Raw genomic sequence first — 20,491 nt, forward strand, 5'->3', positions numbered from 1 at the left:
TGTGTTCCATTCCAACATTGACAATGAAGCAACGTATCAAGCGAGACATTTTTAATCTCGTGGACATTGTCTTTTAACGGTTCAGGAAATCACGTAAGGCTCCAAACATCTTGGTGTTTTGATTTGGCAGCTATACAGTATTGCACCAGTTGCTCTTTTCTCATTTGACTGCAAAAACCTGAGAAAGCCTGTCTTCTATATCTACCCTGTAGATCCGGATTTGTGTCAAAATCTTAAAAGCAATCACAAATTCGCTTCTAGGGGAGTATATAGTAGATTTATAGACTACGGCGCCGATGGACACTGTGATGATAGTTCCCTTGTTTTTTTTTGTTTTTTTTTATCAAGGGTTTTATATAATTTTCCACTAAAAGATGCCTTTAAGTGGTGATAAGTAGGCCTCAAGTGAATTCTCAATTTTATTTGTGCAGCGTTTTCAGAAATCCTCCCAGCTATGTTTCCTTTTTGTTCCTGTTTCTTTTCAAACTATTTCGATTATACACCTATCCATGAAGTATTCGAAAACCCAACCCACATTTTTGCACATTTTATTCGTGATTTGTAGTTGACAAATGATGCTGTTGACTGTTTTGTTCATCTGGGGGATTAGCGTACGTGCGTAGCATGCGTGTGTGTATGTGTGTGTGTGTGTGTGTGTGTGTGTGTGTGTGAGTGCGTGTGTGTGTGTGTGCGTGTGCGTGTGTGTGAGTGTGTTGGGGGCAGTGGGAAGGAGTGAAATCTCCCAAAACAAAGACATTGGATGTCTCCATCGTGTGAAATGAAGTAATGATTGGAGACGTATTCAAATATAATTACTGGCGCTTCTTTTTATTTAATTGACATTGCACCTATATGTGGAACAACCACCACGCATTTGATTGTATATTATTCTTCATTAATACAGATGTAAGCAATTTGTTGAATAATTATTTTATTAAATGTTAATGTTATTGGCAAAATTTTGCAGGTGGTGATGTGAGCTGATTATGTGGGACTTGAAGGCGAAATTGAATTGAGGTGTATCGGCCTAACGATCAAGAAAATAATTACTAATTATATTTATTTACTTTAAAACAACACTTTAAGTATAGAAAAAATATGTAGTGAACGTTTGCTTTGTCCTAATGGTTTCATTCAAAGGCATTTGCCTTCTTTTGATTTAGGAGGCAGTGCCACATTTATTGAGTGATAGATTTGACACAAAGCTGTTGGGGGGAGGCGCACAACAATCCAATGGCATCATGATCTTTTATTTACAAGAAACCAATTAAAGTGTGTGTGTAGGGGGGGAGATTAATATCTATGCAAGCATATAACAATAATGTCTTTTGATTTCCAACAATTTGATGGAATTTATTGAAGTTCTGGTATGATTACCCTGACCAGCCTCTTCTTCAGAGGCATGTCCTGCTTTGATGTCCACATGCAAGTCAGTGTGTGTGAGCTTGGGAACGAGGACTGAGAGAAGAAAGTAGCCTGTTGTCAAGACTTGTTTGTGACTGCACATAAAAGCAGAGTTTACAAGGCTGCGCGTGCTTGGGCTGTGTACACTTAATCCCATTTCCTTGTCCACGGCGCGTCCTTGCCACTGTCCCATTGGCTCCGTTTAGTCACGTGCCCTCTTAACTTTGTTCATTTGACAGAAAAGTAGGAGGGTTCAGCGGAATAGGAATGCCCGACGCTCAAAAGGATGATATATATATTTTAGTAAAATATTGGCTTCAATTGCCCAAAAAGAAGCGTTAAGGGTCATGAGCTCCTATTTGATGGACTCCAGCTATGTGGAGCCAAAATTTCCGCCCTGCGAGGAATACTCAAATAGCGACTATCTACCAAGCAACTCTCCGGACTATTACGGCTTCCAAAGACAGCCTGCCTCCTTTCAAGCGGACTGCACTCCCTACCATCACCAGCTACGAGCTGAGCCGGGGTACTCGCAGTGTTTACGCGCAGGGCAGTCCGCATCGCAGGCGATGCCCCCCCGCGGCCTGCTCATTCCCCAGATTGGAACAAAAATCGACCGGCACTCGGTGACACCTAGCCCACCTCCGCCACAGTCGCGTGAGCAGCCGCCTCACACTTCTCCGCCCGACAGCTTTCAAAAGGAGCCCATCGTGTATCCGTGGATGAAGAAAGTCCATCTAAACATCGGTAAGTGTTGCATACAAACTTCCGTGTCCCTCGCTTGAGCTCTCTCGTCGAAGTCTACGCTCGGTGTCCGTGGTCACAATCTACGACTTCCTCTTCGACTAGTAGTCCTTGGAGATTTACGATCGTCAGTTTGCACGGCCAACATAATTACACCCTTCATAAATTTTTATTACACCTCTAGCCGCGGTGCCTTATTGAAGTCCGATCTCAGGCTCGAGTCCTTGCTTTATGACAACCCAGACGGTTTTATGTTGTGGTAATTTGATTTTAAGTGGTAGGTTTGTATAAACTGTGCGCTCCACACTGTCGAGCCTCTCTTCCCCACTGCATGTTCCGGGGTAGGGGAAGTTTTATGGCAGCTGAAATATTCCTGTTTATGGAGCCCGCCGTAAAACACTAATGCAAAGGCAAATACCGCCATCTATTATGTCTTTTCAGTGTTGTCGTCGCCCAGCTTGCTGTATACGCGGCTGGGTCGTCCGACGATGTAAAGACAGTTTTAGCTGTAATGTTTCCACGCGACTGTAGGACACCGTGTGCTTACAAGCGTAATGGGATTTTAAACATGTTTTTTTCTTATTATTATCAGAGGTTTATTGAATCATGGTTGCACTTCTTTTGCCTTCTCCTATTGTAAAGGCTAGAAGGCAAACAATACACGCCCCTAGCTTGCAGCGCGTCGACGTTCCCTCATTTAAGATGTTTTCCATTCCTTGCGTCTATCAACAATTGACTAATTCTGAATCGTGGCCGAATGTCCCAAATCTCAACAACAAAATGTAGACGATGCTTTCATTTTTGTATCAAATGACAACATCTTTTGTTGTCACTGCTGTGAGTGGTGGTGGGGGTGCACTTAGGGGGAGGGCACGTGCTCACTTACGTGTAGTGCATTGAAGATTTTTGTATTAAATAGAAATTACATCGGGACCATTGGTAAAGACTGATCTTATTATATAGTTTCGCATTAATTAGTTGCATTGTTTTGGATGCATACCTTGTAGACTCGGCCAGGAGATTATATATATTTTTTTATTATTATTATTTATATTATTATTATTGTTGTGTATATAATCACAACAGCATTCCATTACTTTTCTTTTCTAATAGTAACACCTTACATTGTTCCTTCACAGTGTGTTCAAACTACACAGGAGGCGAGCCGAAGCGTTCTCGGACAGCTTACACCCGCCAGCAGGTTCTGGAGCTTGAAAAGGAGTTCCACTATAACAGATACCTGACGCGCAGGCGCAGAGTGGAGATAGCGCACACGCTGCGTCTCTCAGAGCGCCAGATCAAAATCTGGTTCCAGAATCGACGGATGAAATGGAAGAAGGATCATAAATTACCCAACACCAAGTTCCGCTCTGGGAATAAAGCAAATCTCTAAATTGGCTCCACCTGTGCAGGTTTATAAATGAGGCCCATCCTGCTCTCTGCTGCATTTCTGCAATCCAAAACAACGAAGATGTGGGAAAACTCTACCGGAATATTCTTGACTGACTTGAAAGCCAGTTTCTGTCTGGACATTGTCACTGATGCTTCACGTTATTCAGATGTGACTCTGAATGTTTACCGTCCTTAAAAAAGACTCCGTTGAACACATTGAAATAAGATACAAAATGATTCTTCCTACTGTGCATCATGTTTTCATATTCTGACCTCTTTCCATCAAGCATGACGCTACTCACAAATATGGAGCCCTAGCTGCTCATCTAAACTTACAACTCTTATCAATTAAGAATTAATCTCAGCCAAACGATCTTTATGTATAGCACGTGGTATTTATTAGACAGCAGTTTTTGAACGTTTTAATTCTTTTTCAAACACCTCCACGCTGCTGGCTAAAGATTAATGTTTTGATAAAGGCAGTGATAAGGAGCGCCACAGATCAATCTGATGATTGGAATAAATTCACAGAAAAAATGTGTTGCATTCAACTTAGTGATATTTCGTTTCGTTAAGTAGGTTAAAAGAAAAAAAATATATAATACATATTTACTGATAAACGTATCATCACTTTGTTATATATAAAGGTTAAACCTTTTAGCGCCAAAGTTCCAATAATACACCAAGCAGCCTTTGCAATATTACAATATCACTTCGACGTACACCACGTTTTTAAAATAGTGATACAAAAACGGAATATTACAATGAACAAATTCTGGTGTCTAAAGTTTTAACCGAGATTCATAATACGGAACAATACACAACTTTGTGTATGCACGTGATTAAAATTTATTTTAGGCCTAACTTTCAATATTCGCTTTATGGAAGATATTCAAATGATCCATGTTAAACAATTGTATCATGTGCAACCAATAATTTACTAAATGCAAAGCATTAAATTATTTTATTTTCGTTTGATTTATTTTCAAGTAATTCCTTGAAAACATTGCTATAACAGAAAACATGCGCTTAACCTCAAAATATTGACGTAAAATCGTCAAACCAAATTAATGTAGTTTGAATTGATTGAAGCATGACAATCAGTTGTGACAGGTTACTTTAATTTTTTTTTAGTTAAGCTCAAGTTTTTGTTTTTTTATTGTAGGCCTACCACTTTTTAATTTTGTGCAGGGAATGCACATATATAAATTAAATAAATGCAGAAGATTTTTTTAAACAATGAAATGAAAACGTTTCCTTAATTTTCGGTTGCATATCTTAAAATGTATAGCGAAGTCACACAAGTCTCCCACTTTTCTTTTCCTCCAAATAATAAAACGGTAGAGGCCAGTTCGTGTGAAACCGATGCACTTTTTAGTTGAGTCAATACAGATTATTATTTTGTGTGTGTGTGTGTGCTGTATTCTCAATATAGACCTTAAGCACCACAGAGTGCTTGTTACCTCAGTGTCTTATTTAAATCTTTAAAGAAAAGACGCAGTATAATATTAGTTGCCATGATTGCAGATAATTTTGGATGCGTATTGTGGCGACTCCTGATCTTCAGTTTACTCTTGCACAAAGCATGCTTTTTGAGGGTGTATTATTATTATGTATGAAATACTCACGGCAATAAAATTTTTGATGAAACCATTTGTTTTTGTCAAAACGAAAATGTGACATTGCTCAATTTAGAGGCATCTCCCAAAAAAATATTATGATTGCATGTATTATTGTACCTGTATGTCTGTTGTGTTGAAAAAAAAGTAAACACTTTGTCTCTCCCCTTAAATGTTAACGTTATTATATACGTTATTATATACGTTAACTTTATTATTATTATTATTATTATTATTATTATTATTATTATTATTATTATTTTTATTTATATTATATATATTATTTATATTATTTATATTGTATTTATTATTATTATTATTATTACTATTATTATTATTATTATTAATAATAATAATAATAATAATGTTGACTGCTGAGCTTCAAAGCTTCAAAGATATATGTTTGTTGCATCTGTTTGTATATGCTTTATCTTGCTATGATTTGTAAACACAAATTATATAAATGTCTGAAAATGCAGTTTTAAAGTATTCCAGGTTTCATTTCAGAAGTTGTGATTTTTTTACTGATATTTTCACCTAATTATTCGACTTGGCCTTGACAGCTGCTATCTCAGGCAAAGGCAATGCTGAAAGAAGCTTACAAAATACATGCACAATGCATTGTTCAGTACGATTTCAGTGATCCAACAAACACAAATTGCGAATTGTCTTGAGAAATCAGGGGCTCACGATGATTAATTTTGCCTTGGCGCTAGTGATCTTGGTACATTACGTCCTGTAATCTCGTTTTAAATCACAAACCGTCCCTCCGTTTCACCCCCTTTCCCTCGTTAATTTAAAGGCAGCGTCTAGCAGATTGGTAAACTGAATGGGACCGATCCACTCCTTCAATTTTGATTTGGATAATAATTTTCCCCCCAAATTCATTTTGCTGTAGTCCTTTAATGCGTTAATGAACGCGTTTTTTTTTGCCGCATAACTGTTTTATTCTTGTCGCCATACAACATTCAGCGTTGTTTGCATGCACATGTGTGTTTTACTTTTTCCCCTCCATAATGTAAAAAGGGAGCAGGTCGGCCTCATAGCTCAAACCCTGACAAGCAAATAGATAATCAACAAGACGAATGACTTCTTTTGTAAGGCTCGGCTCCCGTATTAATTTTCATTTTCTTCAAGAGCAGGTATCGAAAAATAAAGAGCAAGAGAGGGTGTGGGGCGAGAAAATAGGATTCCTCTCGATGAACTTTAAACTAAAAATGTGCCCCTCAAATTGGTCCACTCGTATTCCTCGGCCCAGAGAAGATTCCCCATTACACGTTGGCTGATTTCTCCTCGGGCCCCTTGCCAAAGAGACTCCCCTTGGCCATTTATCTATTTTCTTTCATTTATGAAAGACTATTGCGCCGTAAAAACAGCCCCATTCCAAAGTGCACCTACATGTGTTCGAATACGCAACAAAACAAATTAAAATAGTCTCGCACTTGCATCTTAACGTAACTCTCCTATACTCCATCTTTTTTGTCTGACAAAAGAAATTAAAAAATAGCACATTATTTTCATCTGTGTGGATTCTTCAGGACAGGACAACATTTAAAGCCCTGTTTTATCGGCCTACATTTGAAATACATCTTACCATAAATTTTGAAATATTCTAACACACCTGCACAGTACTTTTTTTTTTTTAAGTCTCAGAATAAATGATCATCTTTGTGCAGCCATTATTGAATTCGATTCGAAGAAGCCCTGCTTTAGGCCCTTTGCGCTTCTTTCTTTAATGAGAGGGAGTATTTTAGTGAGGATGACCTCCACTATGAAAAGTTCACAACCATTATTATGAAACAGGAGAGCACGGACGGCTCCAGAAAGAAAAATGTGAGAATTATTCAAGAAATAACCATTAATCACTTGTTCCTTTTTTGTTGTTCTTTTCCTATTGTCATCCCGCAGCCTCCTCCGTGGCCCCTTCTGTCATGGCGCAAGGGGCCAAGGAACAGAAGAAAAAGAAAGAAGATATTTTGGAAGACAACCCCCTTCTCCGACTCACACGTTACACTCAGTAAAGAAAACTTTTCCCATGCATTCACTTACTGGCTATTTTTACACCCTTCGAGTATACAAGAAAGAAAAACAGTGTTCCTGCTCATTGGAAAGAAAGGCCATTTAAGAAACTACATGAAGAAGATGGCGAAGCAGATCCTAAACGAAATACCTTGTAAGGTAAGGCAGAAATTCAATTGGCTTCTCTCGTATTTCAGCTCTCTTGCTTGTCCAGTAAAGCCCCCGTGGCATTTTCTTGGTTTTGTTGCATTGTAAGCATTTGCTGGCTGATTTGGGAATGCTTGGGCGCTTTAGATTTGCACCAGCCTGTACGCACGCGTGTCTAGTACATGTAGTTTATTTTCCCCTTTTCTGAGTTTACATAACATTTGATCATTGCGTCAAAGACGTCGGGTTTGCATTTTTTTGTCACTCACTATAGATAGTTGAACAGCTGTTTCAGTACGAAAACTACACATATGGATGTTGGTTAATGGTTACTTAAAAAAATCACAATTGCACTGTTTTATTGTTTTTTTTTTTTTTTTGTTTTTGTTTTTTTAAACGATTGCCTGCTATCGCGGGTAGAGCTTTCTTGGGCCTCTTATCTATTGCACAGAAGTGCAGCTTGACCTCAAAAGAAATCAATTTGACCAAAATTAGAAATAAAAAGGCAGAAGCTCTTGTCTGTCTCGAGGGAACGGAAGCCAATGTTAAGGGAAGTGAGTGAAACAAATGGGAAAATATGCTGTTACCGTAAGGAATAGCACAGTGTGTCGTCGATTGATGGTCGAACTGGGGCAGCAGCCAGAATGGGTTCAAACAGGGGACACGTTTTGCTGACCGATGAGGTCGAGTGACTCTGAAGCAAGAAGCTGACCTGCAGTTCTCCCCCTCCCTTTGTTACCCGCCTTGACCTCGCAAGGGCTCTACAGCCTTCTCTCATTCGGACATTCCCAGTCCCCCCCATCCTCCTGGCCTCTTAGTCATAACATGCCGAGTTTAGGGCACTGTAAACCATGGCCAGTCAGAGACAAACTGCTATGGAACCCTCTCACCTTTGAAGGGGTCAGATTCCAGTCACAGTTAAACTGATAGATTCATAAATATCTGCGTGCATGGATATACAGTTGATGAAAAAAATAGACCTACAGTTTATTCAATGTTATTTATACAGCAACTATTGCATTCAAGCCCAATTTATAAACGTTGCTGTAAATACATGCAAACAGAAAATATAAAACAAAAGCATGACAGCAAACTTTATTATTTATCTTTATTGTAGCATTCCTAATACACAAGCTGTTTGTAATAGAAATTTTAAAATGATTGAATTGTCCTTTACAAGAAATGTAGTGTGTTCAACACAGCCCCTCATCGCATTTTTTGTGACAGCTCTCTCAACTCTAATGGTGATGGGAGGAACACCACATATCTATTTCGTCCTCGAGGGTACATGTCCAGTATTGTGTCCTAGAAGTTTACTGCAAAATACTGTGATACAGCAAAGGCGTTTTTTCATATAAAAATAAAATATATCAATGACATACACTGTATACCTTAAGAAAAACTGAAAAAACTGAAGGAAATTATTAGAATAGACACATTTTACTTATTCTTTTTCAGAAGCCACACATCATTAACATCTACGGGAACACATTTAATATTCTTTTAAAAAATACACCAAAAAAAAAAAAGCTTGTCTATATTTTTTTTATTTCAAGCATGCCCTTGACTGTGTTAATATGCCCCCAGCAGTTGAGAATACTCTTTCAGATACCACTGATGTGGCAGATATACACAGGTAGCACTTTGCCACATGTGAATATTACTGTGCACCACTTCGTGTTCTTCTTTTCAGACCATTTTTGCTTCTTTTTTATTCCAATTTTTGCTCTTCAACCTTAATCAAACCAGATCTGTGACATCACTTGCGTTGGTGGAAAATATGAAAAAAACAAGGAAAAATATATTATAATTTATCAAAAACAGTAAAACCTTAAGCTACGGTCGCTTCTGTACTGGTTTTTGTTTCTTCATATTACCAAAATTACTAAGTATGTCAAATAAACAAAATGAAATAAAACAAAACGAAACTTGAAATTTCAAAATTCACATTTGAAATAAAAGCAACATGAGATTCTCCTGCTCTTTAAAATGGCTGCTCAGATATTATTGCGTTTCTCTGTAACACATACAGGTGATTAATATGGACTTGAACACTGTGCAATAGCCTGATATATGACTACAATAGCAGAAATGAAAAAATGCTATCTTGGTATCAATGAAGTTTACTTTTTCTGCTATTCGCCCTCCTCCTGTGCTGCCACTTTTGCTTTGCAACATCGCCTCACTCGAGAGGTAATGTATTGTAATAAATAATGTGGTGTTTTTGAAGAGCTTGGAATTATTTACAAGTAAAACATGATTCATAATATGAAAAAAAATCATAATATCAAAGCGGATTGATTTACAAACCAAAAAAAAAAGAGATACAAAATTAAGGCGTTTCAAAACCAATATGTAATATATTGGAAACCAAACGTTGTATTGCAATATGCATATTGCGTCACTTCAAATCGCAAAATATGGATGTATTGATATCATGGCCCAGCACTTCTATCCAGCATGTTTTTGGTGCAACCCCACTCTAACCCACCTGATTCAAATCATCAGCTCATTAGGAAGTTTTGCAGAAGCTTGATATTTATCCTGATAATATGAAAAAATGCATGGAAGGAGGGTCACATCGAAAGCATGTTGGATAAGGTGCCCTCGAGGGCTCTTGCTGACCCTAGGTTCAGCAGATGTTTCATTGAGTACAAGTTAGTTTACGGTTGTGGTTAGGCTTAATTTGACTATATTCTTTGAGAATTGTAAAAGACATTTTACTTGATTATCATTTTGGAATTAATATCTCTATAGAAGATGGTTCTAATTGCTTCATTGAACATAAATTTTTGTCTTGTAAGTTACAGTTGTTAAACAAAAAAAGGGAAGTGAGCCAACTTTACATGGATCCTTCTTAAATTCTTCTAATGAAAAATATAGACTCAGGTCTGCCTACAAGCGCTACATGCCAGCAGTGTTGTTTTGTGAAATTCAAGCAGGGTCATTTGTTCTGAGATGATATTCCAAAGGTATACCAAAGTCAACATCATACATGATATTTAGATTTGGCCTTGCAAAGTATGAAAATAACTTTAGACCACCAAAAAGAGCCCAGAAAATCCTTGTCCAGTCCCAGTGGTATTCCACATTTATTCTTTCTGAGCAATGGACAAGAACTCAAATCATGTAAACTACTTATATTTTGTGCCAGTAACAAGAATTCTTATCCATCACCTTTTTTTCTTTCTTTTTTTTTAATGAATGGATATATGACAGTCATGGCCAGCATTCCTCTTAATATTGTGCCAATTGGGCAATGTTGTAATGTAGTTTTATACAGTATATATACACACTGTTATTTTGCCATCAAAAACACGTATTGTTTTTTTTGTTCGTGTTTTATCAAAGGGGATGACTGTTGAGATGTTTCAGTTGCTTCTAAAAAAAAAATTAATGGCTTCAAAGTTACTGTTTTGCCGAAAATATTTTCTCCTGAGGTCCAACACAGCATGGTGTCACGATTTTCAAACAGTGATTACTAAAAAAAAATAGAATGTGCTAGAATCTTACTTTCTTTTTGTAAAAAAAAAAAAAAATAAAGGCACTCAGATTGAAGAGTGTCCCAACAGCTCCAACACGATTCACCATGCTAAATCTTCCCAAAACCCATTTCTGATGAACCGCGATGAACATTGATGATGAAATTGTGTCAGTGTTTTGCTGCACCAAGTTGACGGCACACAACGAGTTTCAATGATTGACATCGGCTTGATGTCTCTGCTGTCTCGAGGGGAGAAGGAAGAGCCCAGACACCATGTGGAGCAAACTATTTTACTTTGAATTCTGTTACACATGCAAAAACGACATATGTAGAAAATTTCCCCGAGGATTTTGGAGCATTTTTAGCAGGATCTTAAGACAAAACCCAATTGGCTTTGTGAGTTCACTTGTTCACAAGTGCAGTAAAATGGAGTGCCATGAACAAATTACAGATAGTTATAAAAAAAATACAATATTAAATAAATACTTCAGGGGAATTGATGTCTGCTGTATCCAGAGGAAAATGCAAGGCCAGTCCGCTTTTAAAAATATTGGGTGGACATTCAAGGCAATAATCTTTAATGAAATTTGAAGCAAGCAATTCAACAAAATATTGTCAGGTTTGCTGTTGTGAAAATTGTATTTCCCACTGTTCACAGCATTTTTATGTTGCTCCAATTTAATTGATAGCATTTATTTAGCCCTTTCACACTGGTTTTAGCAGTGTTGGCCAAAATATTTCAGATTATGAGGAGGATGAAGAGTCTGTAGGCTGTATACAAGCTGAGGATGTGGCACGGAGGTTGTAAAATGAGTTTGTTGATTTTACCATGGGGAAAGAGTTATGCTAGGCAATTAAATTTCTTGTTAAATATATTTTAGAGAGAATCAAATTACAAGTGCATATTTTAATGACATTTGTTGAACAGTGCTTCTCAGTAAAACATGTTCTCTCCGATCTTGCTTTCCAACAAACTCAACAAAAATGTATTCGGTTAAATTCACTGTACTGTCCGTGTCAATGTGCATGTAAATGCAGGTTTATTTAAAGGCAATAAATCCATGGTGTAAGACCCGTGACAATTTTTTTAAAAACTTAAAGAATAATTCAAGTAAATTATTCTCTTAACAATTACACGTTAAAAAAAAAAAATCTTTAACACTGCTTCATTTTTAATGTTGTGTTCCTGGAAAATGTTTTTCATAAGAAAATCAATCGTTTAACCATTTCAGGAGGTGGCCTTTTTTTCACCTGAGTAACTATGAAGTTATTTTCAATCTATGGAAGGTGGCAAAATGGCTGTCACTTGAGGTGGATTAAAATAGTTGGATTTTTGCTGCATTATTTGTTTTCCAGGAATTCAATATACAGTATTTAGAATGCCATGTTTAGACTAATTGAGGCATAGAGAACTTGCCACCCATCCATCCATCCATCCATCCATCCATTATCTTCCGCATATCTGGGGTCGGGTTGTGGGGGCAGCAGCCTCAGCAGGGAAGTCCCTCTCCCCGGCCACTTCGTCCAGCTCATCTGAAGGGATCCCCAGGCGTTCCCAGGCCAGCCGAGGTACATAGTCCCTCCAGCATGTCCTGGGGCATCCCCGGGGCCTCATCCTGGTGGGACATGTCCTGAAAACCTCAACAGGGAGGCTCCTAACCAGATGCCCGAACCACATCAACTGGCTCCTCTCAACACGGAAGACCAGCACTGAATTCCTCCTGGATAACCGAGCTTCTCGCTCTATCTCTGAGAGAGCCTAGACACCCTGTGGAGGAAACTAATTTCAGCCACTTGTGTCCATGAACTCTCTCTTTCGGTCAAAAACCATAGCTCGTGACCATAGGTGAGGGCAGGAATGTAGATTGACCAGTAAATAGAAAGCTTCACCCTTCGGCTCATCTCTCTCTTCAACACGACAGACCAGTGCAGAGTTTGTATTACAGCAGATGGTGCACCGATCCGCCTGTCGATCTCTCGTGCCATCCTACCCTCACTCGTGAATAAAACCCCAATATACTTGAACTCCTCTACTTGGAGCAGGACCTCCTTCCCAAGCCCGAGAGGGCACTCCACCCTTTTCCGACTGAGGACCGTGGTCTTAGATTTGGAGGAGCTGATCTTCATCCCAGCTGCTTCACACTCGGGTGCTACCTGCTCTAATGAGAGTTGGAGGTCACAGTCTTAAGAAGCCAACAGCACCACATCATTCGCAAATAGTAGTGATAGAATTCTGAGACTCCCAAACCGGACCCTCTCAATGCTTTGGCTTTGCCTCGAGCTTCTGTCCATAAAGGTAACCCCCACTGGAAAGGGATTTGACTTACTGCCGACAATGCAGACCAAACTCTGACATCCGTGGTACAGGGACTGAACAGCTCGTATCAAGGCGTTCGGTACCTCATACTCCCAAAATACCTGCAACAGATGCCCCAGAGGGACACAGTTAAACGCCTTCTCCAAGTCCACAAAACACATGTACAGTAGACTGAATGGGTGAACTCCCATGCGCCCTGGTGGATCTTGCCGAGGGTGTAGAGCTAGTCGACTGCTCCACGTCTGGGAAGAAAACTATACTGCTCCTCTTGAATCTGAAGTTTGACTTCCTTACAGTGGGGGCTGGGGTGCTGCTGATCTCGACTTGGGACGTCATGAACCAGTGGGCAGTACACTTCGAAGACCTCCTCAATTCCGCCGTCACGACTTCCTCTGAGGAAGCAGAGTCAGTAAGCTCTGAGGTGGGCTCTGCCATCTCTGGGGATGAAGTCACAGAGGTCGTAAAAAAAACTCCTTGGTGGCAAGTCCCAGGGCGTGGATGAAATCAACCCGGATTTTCCAAAGGCACTGGATGTTGTAGGGCTGTCCCAGCTGACACGCCTCTGCAACATCGCGTGGACATCGGGGACAGTGCCTCTGGAATGGCAGGCTGGGGTGATGGTCCCTTTTTTTAAGAAGGGAGTTTGTGTTCCAACTACAGAGGGATTACACACCTTAGCATCCTCGGTAAGGTCTAGTCAGTTGTGCGAGGAGAGTCTGTAAGGAACTACATTCTAAGTAAGGAATTACATTCTAAAGAAAAAAAAAGACGTGATTTTCCTTCTAAAGAACAAGCAGTATAGAAATTGGATAGATGAAAACGTGGGTTCAGGTCATTTTAAGAAGATTTACTCAGTCACATGCTAAATTTGACTATCTGGATATTGCATTGCATTTGTTGTACTGTTTATTTGTTCCTGACTGATGCTCTACAACCACCTATTAAACAATATTTTACAAACTCTCCAGCGATAAAACAATTTGATTAATAGCGGAATGAAATGTGGACAAAAACACCCCTAACTGCTCGTTAAACTGTAATAAAAAAATAACAAAAAATATCAAGACCTTGCATTTGACAAAGACCGTTTTGTCAGAATTGTTGTTTTTTTCCGACTATTATCCAGGCTGCTGTTTGCAGTCATGGTAGACTGGGCCATAGGAGGTTTTTTCCGTTTCCATCAGAAACGGACTAAGGTTAAGACCTAGGAAATAAATAAATAAATCAATCAATAAATATCAGAACTTGGTGAATACATCTGTCAGCCCATGTAAACATTGTCTTCGATGTGGGTATTTACGACTTCTACTACTACTATATATTATTATTATTATTATTTAAAATAATGACTATAGTAACGGGCACTTCAACACAAAGCCAATAAACGTTTTAGGCAGTCATTCATTTCAGTCATTCTTCAAAAAGACGGTTTGAGTTTATCTCTACTAAAAGACAGATTAATGATTAACAAAAAAAAGAGACGGAACCTGCCCTAATCAATCACGTATACTCCACGAGACCGCATGGTTCTTACGTTTTGAATATTGAATATCACTTTCCAATCGCACTTGTAATGGTTACATCATATTAAAAAAAAAAAAAAAATATATATATATATATATATATATATATATATATATATATATATATATATATATATATATATATATATATATATATATATATATATATATATATATATATATATAAATATTGTGATTTAAACTTAAGATTGAGCTAATGCACAACATCAACATATTCAATGGTTATATTACATTTTAGCACCTGCTGTTTTTGGAATTGATGTTGCATTACTTCTGTTTTCAATTCAGCTATGTGATACGTTTGTGAAGCTCATTCGTATCACTGTTGTCAGGCCACCCAGCTTTCCTCTGCGACATACTTATCTTAGCTGTTGTTCTCACTCCGAGCGGTATAATTTATGGCAATCATTACAAGACGCCATCAGCGTCACTGCAAATGTTTGATTGGAATCTTCTTGTGGGCAGAACGGAAAAGTGCCGCGTTGTGTGCGCATTCAATTCAACGATTTATTGTAAACGATAACTTTTTTTGATGAGAATACGTGTTTTTATTTAAATACACAACTACGCAATTAATTACGCAATTACTTTTGTTTCCACCTTTTGAGATACATTTGTTTTGACGAAACCCACCCGTTTGTCTCTTTTCGTCTCATATGGGCTTGAGTTCCTATAGGAATTTAAGGGGGAAAAAAATCAAGGAAAACTCAGAAATATCTGAATTTACCATGATTTTTTTTAAGAAGAAAAATGTATAGCTTCTCTTCTGTTTTGAAATGTGCATGCTCTGGAACTATAATAGGACACATGAGGATCAAATTGATTCTCACTTCCATTGTTGTGGCCCTGCCTCGCCACTCGACAGAAGATTTTTGTTTTTCTTTATCATTCTCCGATCATTTTTTGTTGTTGAAAACTGATTAATTGCTTGCTATTTTGGTGTACTGATACTTTGAATTGCGGCCTCTATGCTGTCCACTGTCTTTCATAGCAATTGTGAGTCAATTACTTGAAAATGTAAAATGACTTTTGTCCTGTTTTTTTTTCGGAAGATTACAGAGTTATTCTAACTGCAAGGCAGGTGTGCACATGCAGCACGGGTGCAGCAAAGATTGAACAATTCCGCATGATCGCGAATATAGTCTTTGTTGCATGGAGTGCTTTGTAACTTTGTGAAAAATAACAAAGACGAACAATATATTGTCACAAACGTATATTTCCGATTTCGACTTATTTTTGTAATGCAGGCGCCGGGGTGATTTAAGCTCCTTTGTGTATATTTTGCAATCAAATAAATCCCATTTGCAAGGATTTAGAAAAGAAAGTATGGCGCCGTTTTTAAAAATCTTCAGTCATTTTTAGCCTCATTCTCTTTAGATGTATCAATAGCCCAAATCGGATCGAAATCAACGCTGAAAGGTTAATGAATTACTCTTGTGATGAGTAAAATAGACTATGAAAGTTATGTTGAACTTTAATGAAGAACGAACGTTTTAATTGTCCACACCTTTGTCTACTCCCGACTAAAATAAATAGCAAATACTCCATAATTTGGATTTCCCATTTTAATGTCAAATATCACAAGAAATTTGACAGTTTATCGGCGTGTACGTGTACATACTCCAAACTATATGTCACATTTGCAGCGGATGCAGCATCTATATTTGTCTGTCAGAAATACAACGCCAAGAAAATATGTCTCGCCTGCTGTGTTTTAGTGTCGTGGAAAATTAAACAATCCTTTCAAACAAAAAATGGGGGAACACGCCCCCCTCACCAAGGCAGGGAAGAGGGAGAGTCAGAGAGAGAGAGAGAGAGAGAGAGAGAGAGAGAGAGAGGGGGAGAGAGAGAGAGAGAGAGAGAGAGAGAGAGAAAGGGAGAGGGGGGCTGCAATATAACAAATTTGGACGGGTGTGCGTCTTGCGGGTCGTTGTGGACAGAACGTGAGCATTGCGGAAGAAGAAAGAGGACCTTCGTGGGGGGGGACGCACTCTCCGTCGACGCTGCACTGTTCTCGCCTGCATTCATCTCCCAGGCTCATAGGCTTTTTTTTAAACACCTGGGTAAATATCCCCCAAAATCACAAGTGATGTTTTTCCTCATCGTGCATGTTGCTGTCGTGTTGTTTACACATGATCTCCCCTCACCTATAATCATAATCATTACCATTACCATGAGCCAATTCGTACAGTGTGAAATCAATGTTAGCCGACGGCTGGTTATATCTTTAAGAAACACTTTCATATTCTTCTCCATCACTTCCTGTCCGCCTCTGCATTCCTCTCCCTGTTCATTCCTCCCTTGCTCCTTTTCCCCTCCCGGGCTCTCTCTCTCTCCCCACCCCCCCCTCTCTCTTTATCTCTCTCTCTCTCTCTCTCTCTCTCTCTCTCTCTGCATTTTCTCCCTGTCAGCCAGCAGCCAGCCAGCTACTTCTCGTGATTTATAGTAAGGCTAGGTGTCAGCGTGCGGTCGCGCCTGCCATTGTGTGTTTGCGAGGCGGTTCTGTTGTTTATGGCGTTGCACGTGATAACCGGGGAAGACATGGTGCGGAGGAAATGACGACCGATGGAGAGATGATACACTGGAGACGAGAAAACATTGGCCCCTCACTCGTGGCTCCTCGCATAAACCTTCATTTCTCCATCCACGCGCCATGACTTCTGGTTTTCATGCACTTGATTAGCTCAATGGATTTTCTTTTTCTTGGGAAGCTGTCACTACGGTGATGCATTTCCGCTGTGAGCAATTAAGTGAAAATTAGGTTAAATTTGACACACAGTGGAAACCCCGGCTGCCATGAAAACTTACCCAGAGTATTTCATTACTCTAGCTGGGGGGCGGGAGCGTGTCCAAGCTACTGCTTAAGATGGACAAGCTTCTATAGCTATACCTTACCGTGGGTTTTTAATGACATAAGATACCCAAAATAAATCGGGAGACTGGTGCATTTTTTCTTTTTATTTCAGCTCTTCCCAATTAATATTGTTTATTTCCAAATTATTTCGTATATGAGGCGGTTATGGCTAGATGCACCCCGCGTGTCTGCCTTTTCTCTAAACCACCACGCTCAATCAAGTTATTCTATACAACTACGAATTAAAACAGATTGGAGGAACGCTCACTCTTCAGAGAATCAAAAACATTCGCACAAACTGTTTACATCAACGTGTTTTTAATTATTGGAGTTACACAGTGATAACAATTTCTTAAATGAATACACCACATAAAATGCAAGATAATAATAATGGACATGAATGAAAGATTTTTCCTTTCGTGCCCTCCATTCGCATTCTTCTCAATTTGTAAATCTTGGTGAACCCAGATTAGAGTTGATCCGCAATACCGATGGCAACGGGAACTTTTAGAAATAAGCTTTACTTTTGACTGCATGTAAAATATACTACCTTCTTTTTACATGTTATCATGCTATATGTTTTCGTTAAACACTGTTAGCATGTCCATACAATTGAAGAAATTCCATTGCATTTTAAAATTGTTTATTATTTAAAATGAATCGTATGTCATAATCCACTTTAGAAGGATTTACACCAAAATCAAGCAACAGCACCTTACGTATCTTATCCTATATGTATGTGCCAGTTTTTTAGAGTGTTTGTTCTGGAGAGATAATGCTAAATTGGCGCAAGTAGTTCAAATATTTAAAGAAACTCCATCCACTAAACGGCTAAGGAGGTTATCAAATCAGAGGTCACAGCATTCGCAACTCGTCGCAATCACAATTTTTGGCAGCTTGCGGTGAAACGCAAATATACGGCGACTCAAATCAAATTATTAGTCACACCACAATGCTTCAGGACATATTTGCAGGATATGTCATTTCAAATTATTTATGCAATTGCAGAAATAATGATAAAAATGTGATAAATGTTGATTTATAATACTATGTGCTTCAAGGCCAGAGAAATTTCGCAATGTGGAAAAAACCCTGGCGAAAACAGTCGCTACCAACTCAAGAACCATATATCTTCATCATGAGCAAGACTTATTTTTAATTAAATGTAGAAAGACATTGATAATATACGTTGCAACATATACAGCTTTTATTATGAATTGTTTGGAGAATCCACCAACTATGTGTCTGGAACACAACGAATAATTAGACAGAATAATAATAATAATAATAACAACAACAATAATAATAATAATAATAATAATAATAATAATAATAATAATAATAATAATAATAATAATAATAATAATAATAATAATAATAATAATAGCACAATTGTGGTTAAGTTCAGCAAAAAAAAACATATATGTTCTTGGTGAAAATAAAACAGGGAATAATTGTGTATATCAAGAAAGTTGCATCAGACGACATCATACCATGTTTGTGTTTCAAATACAATTGTATTAGATTATTATTACGAGTAATACAAATACCAAAAATAATAAAACAAAAATAACAATAATATTCAATGTTGGAATTATTATTATTGTTACAACGTTCGTCACCTTTTCGACGTTTCTTTTTTTCCCCCCAAAGGAGCTGGGGCAAGTCTATACGCGTGGGCGATAACATACAAAACAAAGACAATCTGACAAAAACCAAGCACGCGTTTTCACTTCCTACCTTTTGTGTTTTAGCCGCCGGTAGGTCTTTTCCCATGCAGCTTGTAATGTACTTCATAGCAATTGAAATATGCACAATAAAGCTCGTTCGCGTTGCTTTTACGTAATCATGCAAACGTAGTTATAATATGCAAAGTTGGGACAGTGTTTGGTCAATCGCTAAATAATTTTTTTCACGTAGCCCTATAATATTTTGGTCTAATTTTGGTCTGATATCAATTTGTTTCTTATTAGTTTTGTTCCAGGTCATGGTTAAAAAAAAGAAGTTAATCTAGTTATTTTGTATTGCATTTCTAAACCGAAACACTGTAAATTGTGCATTTGAACTAAAAAAAAAAAAAACTTTCTTAAAATGCTCCTCCTTTGTCTCCATCATGTTGAACTACTGCTGATCGCTCTCAGTTTGAAGCCATGTAATAACCAACATCTGGGCCGCGTGCAGGCAAGACAGACAGGCAGGTCAAAACGAACCTCACCGAACCCCCGGCCTACAAATGCCCTATTGGACAGGGACAGCAAGCAGATTCTCCCTCCTTCTCCCCGACTGGTTAGGCATTTCTTGGCTCTCAGTCGGCTGCTGGTTCAGGAACAGTTCACTCTGTCATTCCCTTACATATAGGCAAAGTCAGAACGGCAGGGTCCAAGCCACCACAGGAAATGGGAAGGGGGGGAAGCATGTTAGTATGATGTATACAATTTCCAATAAGTGCAGGTTATGATCAGAAAATGTTGCAGAACGTATAAGGTTTCATATTCTTTTATTTAGCAGACTCGGACTTCACATACTGTCTCGCTGGTGCATAAATGCGCCGGGAATAAGAAGGAGGTGAATCCCTGCAACGCAGTGCAGGAAGAGAACGCAGAGAGCGCCTGCGCGTTTTTTTTTCTTCTTTGGGGGAGCAGAAAAAAAGGGGTCCCTTGTTAGTAGACCACATCTGCCTGTGGACGATCGGGAATAATATAGCAATGCCAGCCAGCAACGTGAAATACGCACTGAAAAGCCACCCACGCTTTCACAAAAGAGAACTCGTAGCCCCCGCCTGCCAAATTGTATTTAGAATAGTCTCGATCCAAGGAAATCATCACCTCACCAAAAAGAAATCCAGGTAAGTGTGTGTTTTGCATGCTCCAGTCATTGTTCTGCTAGCGTGCATGTCCGGAGCACGCCAATCCTGCGTGTGCAGCTTGCTCGTGTGCTCTGGAGCTCACCTCGATGACAATTGGGCGT

At 38.7% G+C, this 20,491-nt stretch overlaps 3 protein-coding genes across 3 annotated transcripts in view; all 3 read left to right on the forward strand.

The window, feature by feature from the left end:
* LOC148410220 (uncharacterized) overlaps positions 1 to 7,209 on the forward strand; it is a 36,462-nt gene extending 29,253 nt beyond the window's left edge. The window contains exon 3 of the mRNA XM_088436912.1: positions 7,068 to 7,209. Coding sequence (XP_088293038.1) covers positions 7,068 to 7,180 — 113 coding nt within the window. The 3' untranslated portion in view covers positions 7,181 to 7,209. The remainder of the gene's footprint in view (positions 1 to 7,067) is intronic.
* On the forward strand, positions 1,580 to 5,470 carry hoxb4a (homeobox B4a). The gene is made up of 2 exons (XM_088436911.1): positions 1,580 to 2,151; positions 3,288 to 5,470. The coding sequence occupies exons 1-2, from the start codon at positions 1,752 to 1,754 to the stop codon at positions 3,539 to 3,541; spliced, it is 654 nt and encodes a 217-aa protein (XP_088293037.1). The 5' UTR covers positions 1,580 to 1,751; the 3' UTR covers positions 3,542 to 5,470.
* A 30-nt stretch (positions 7,210 to 7,239) lies between the features above and the next one.
* hoxb3a (homeobox B3a) overlaps positions 7,240 to 20,491 on the forward strand; it is a 40,806-nt gene continuing 27,554 nt past the window's right edge. The window contains exon 1 of the mRNA XM_088436908.1: positions 7,240 to 7,337. The gene's annotated coding sequence lies outside the window, so the exon portion shown is untranslated. The remainder of the gene's footprint in view (positions 7,338 to 20,491) is intronic.

The sequence above is a fragment of the Hippichthys cyanospilos genome, chromosome 16 (assembly GCF_059441005.1).
Source record: "Hippichthys cyanospilos isolate Australia breed blue-spotted pipefish chromosome 16, RoL_Hcya_1.0, whole genome shotgun sequence".
Taxonomy (NCBI): domain Eukaryota; kingdom Metazoa; phylum Chordata; class Actinopteri; order Syngnathiformes; family Syngnathidae; genus Hippichthys; species Hippichthys cyanospilos.

Excerpts from the sequence above, each read along its gene's own strand:
- hoxb4a (XM_088436911.1), top strand. The coding sequence starts at position 1,752 with ATGAGCTCCTATTTGATGGACTCCAGCTATGTGGAGCCAAAATTTCCG. Across the intron at positions 2,152-3,287 it reads GAAAGTCCATCTAAACATCG|TGTGTTCAAACTACACAGGA; the intron begins GTAAGTGTTGCA and ends GTTCCTTCACAG.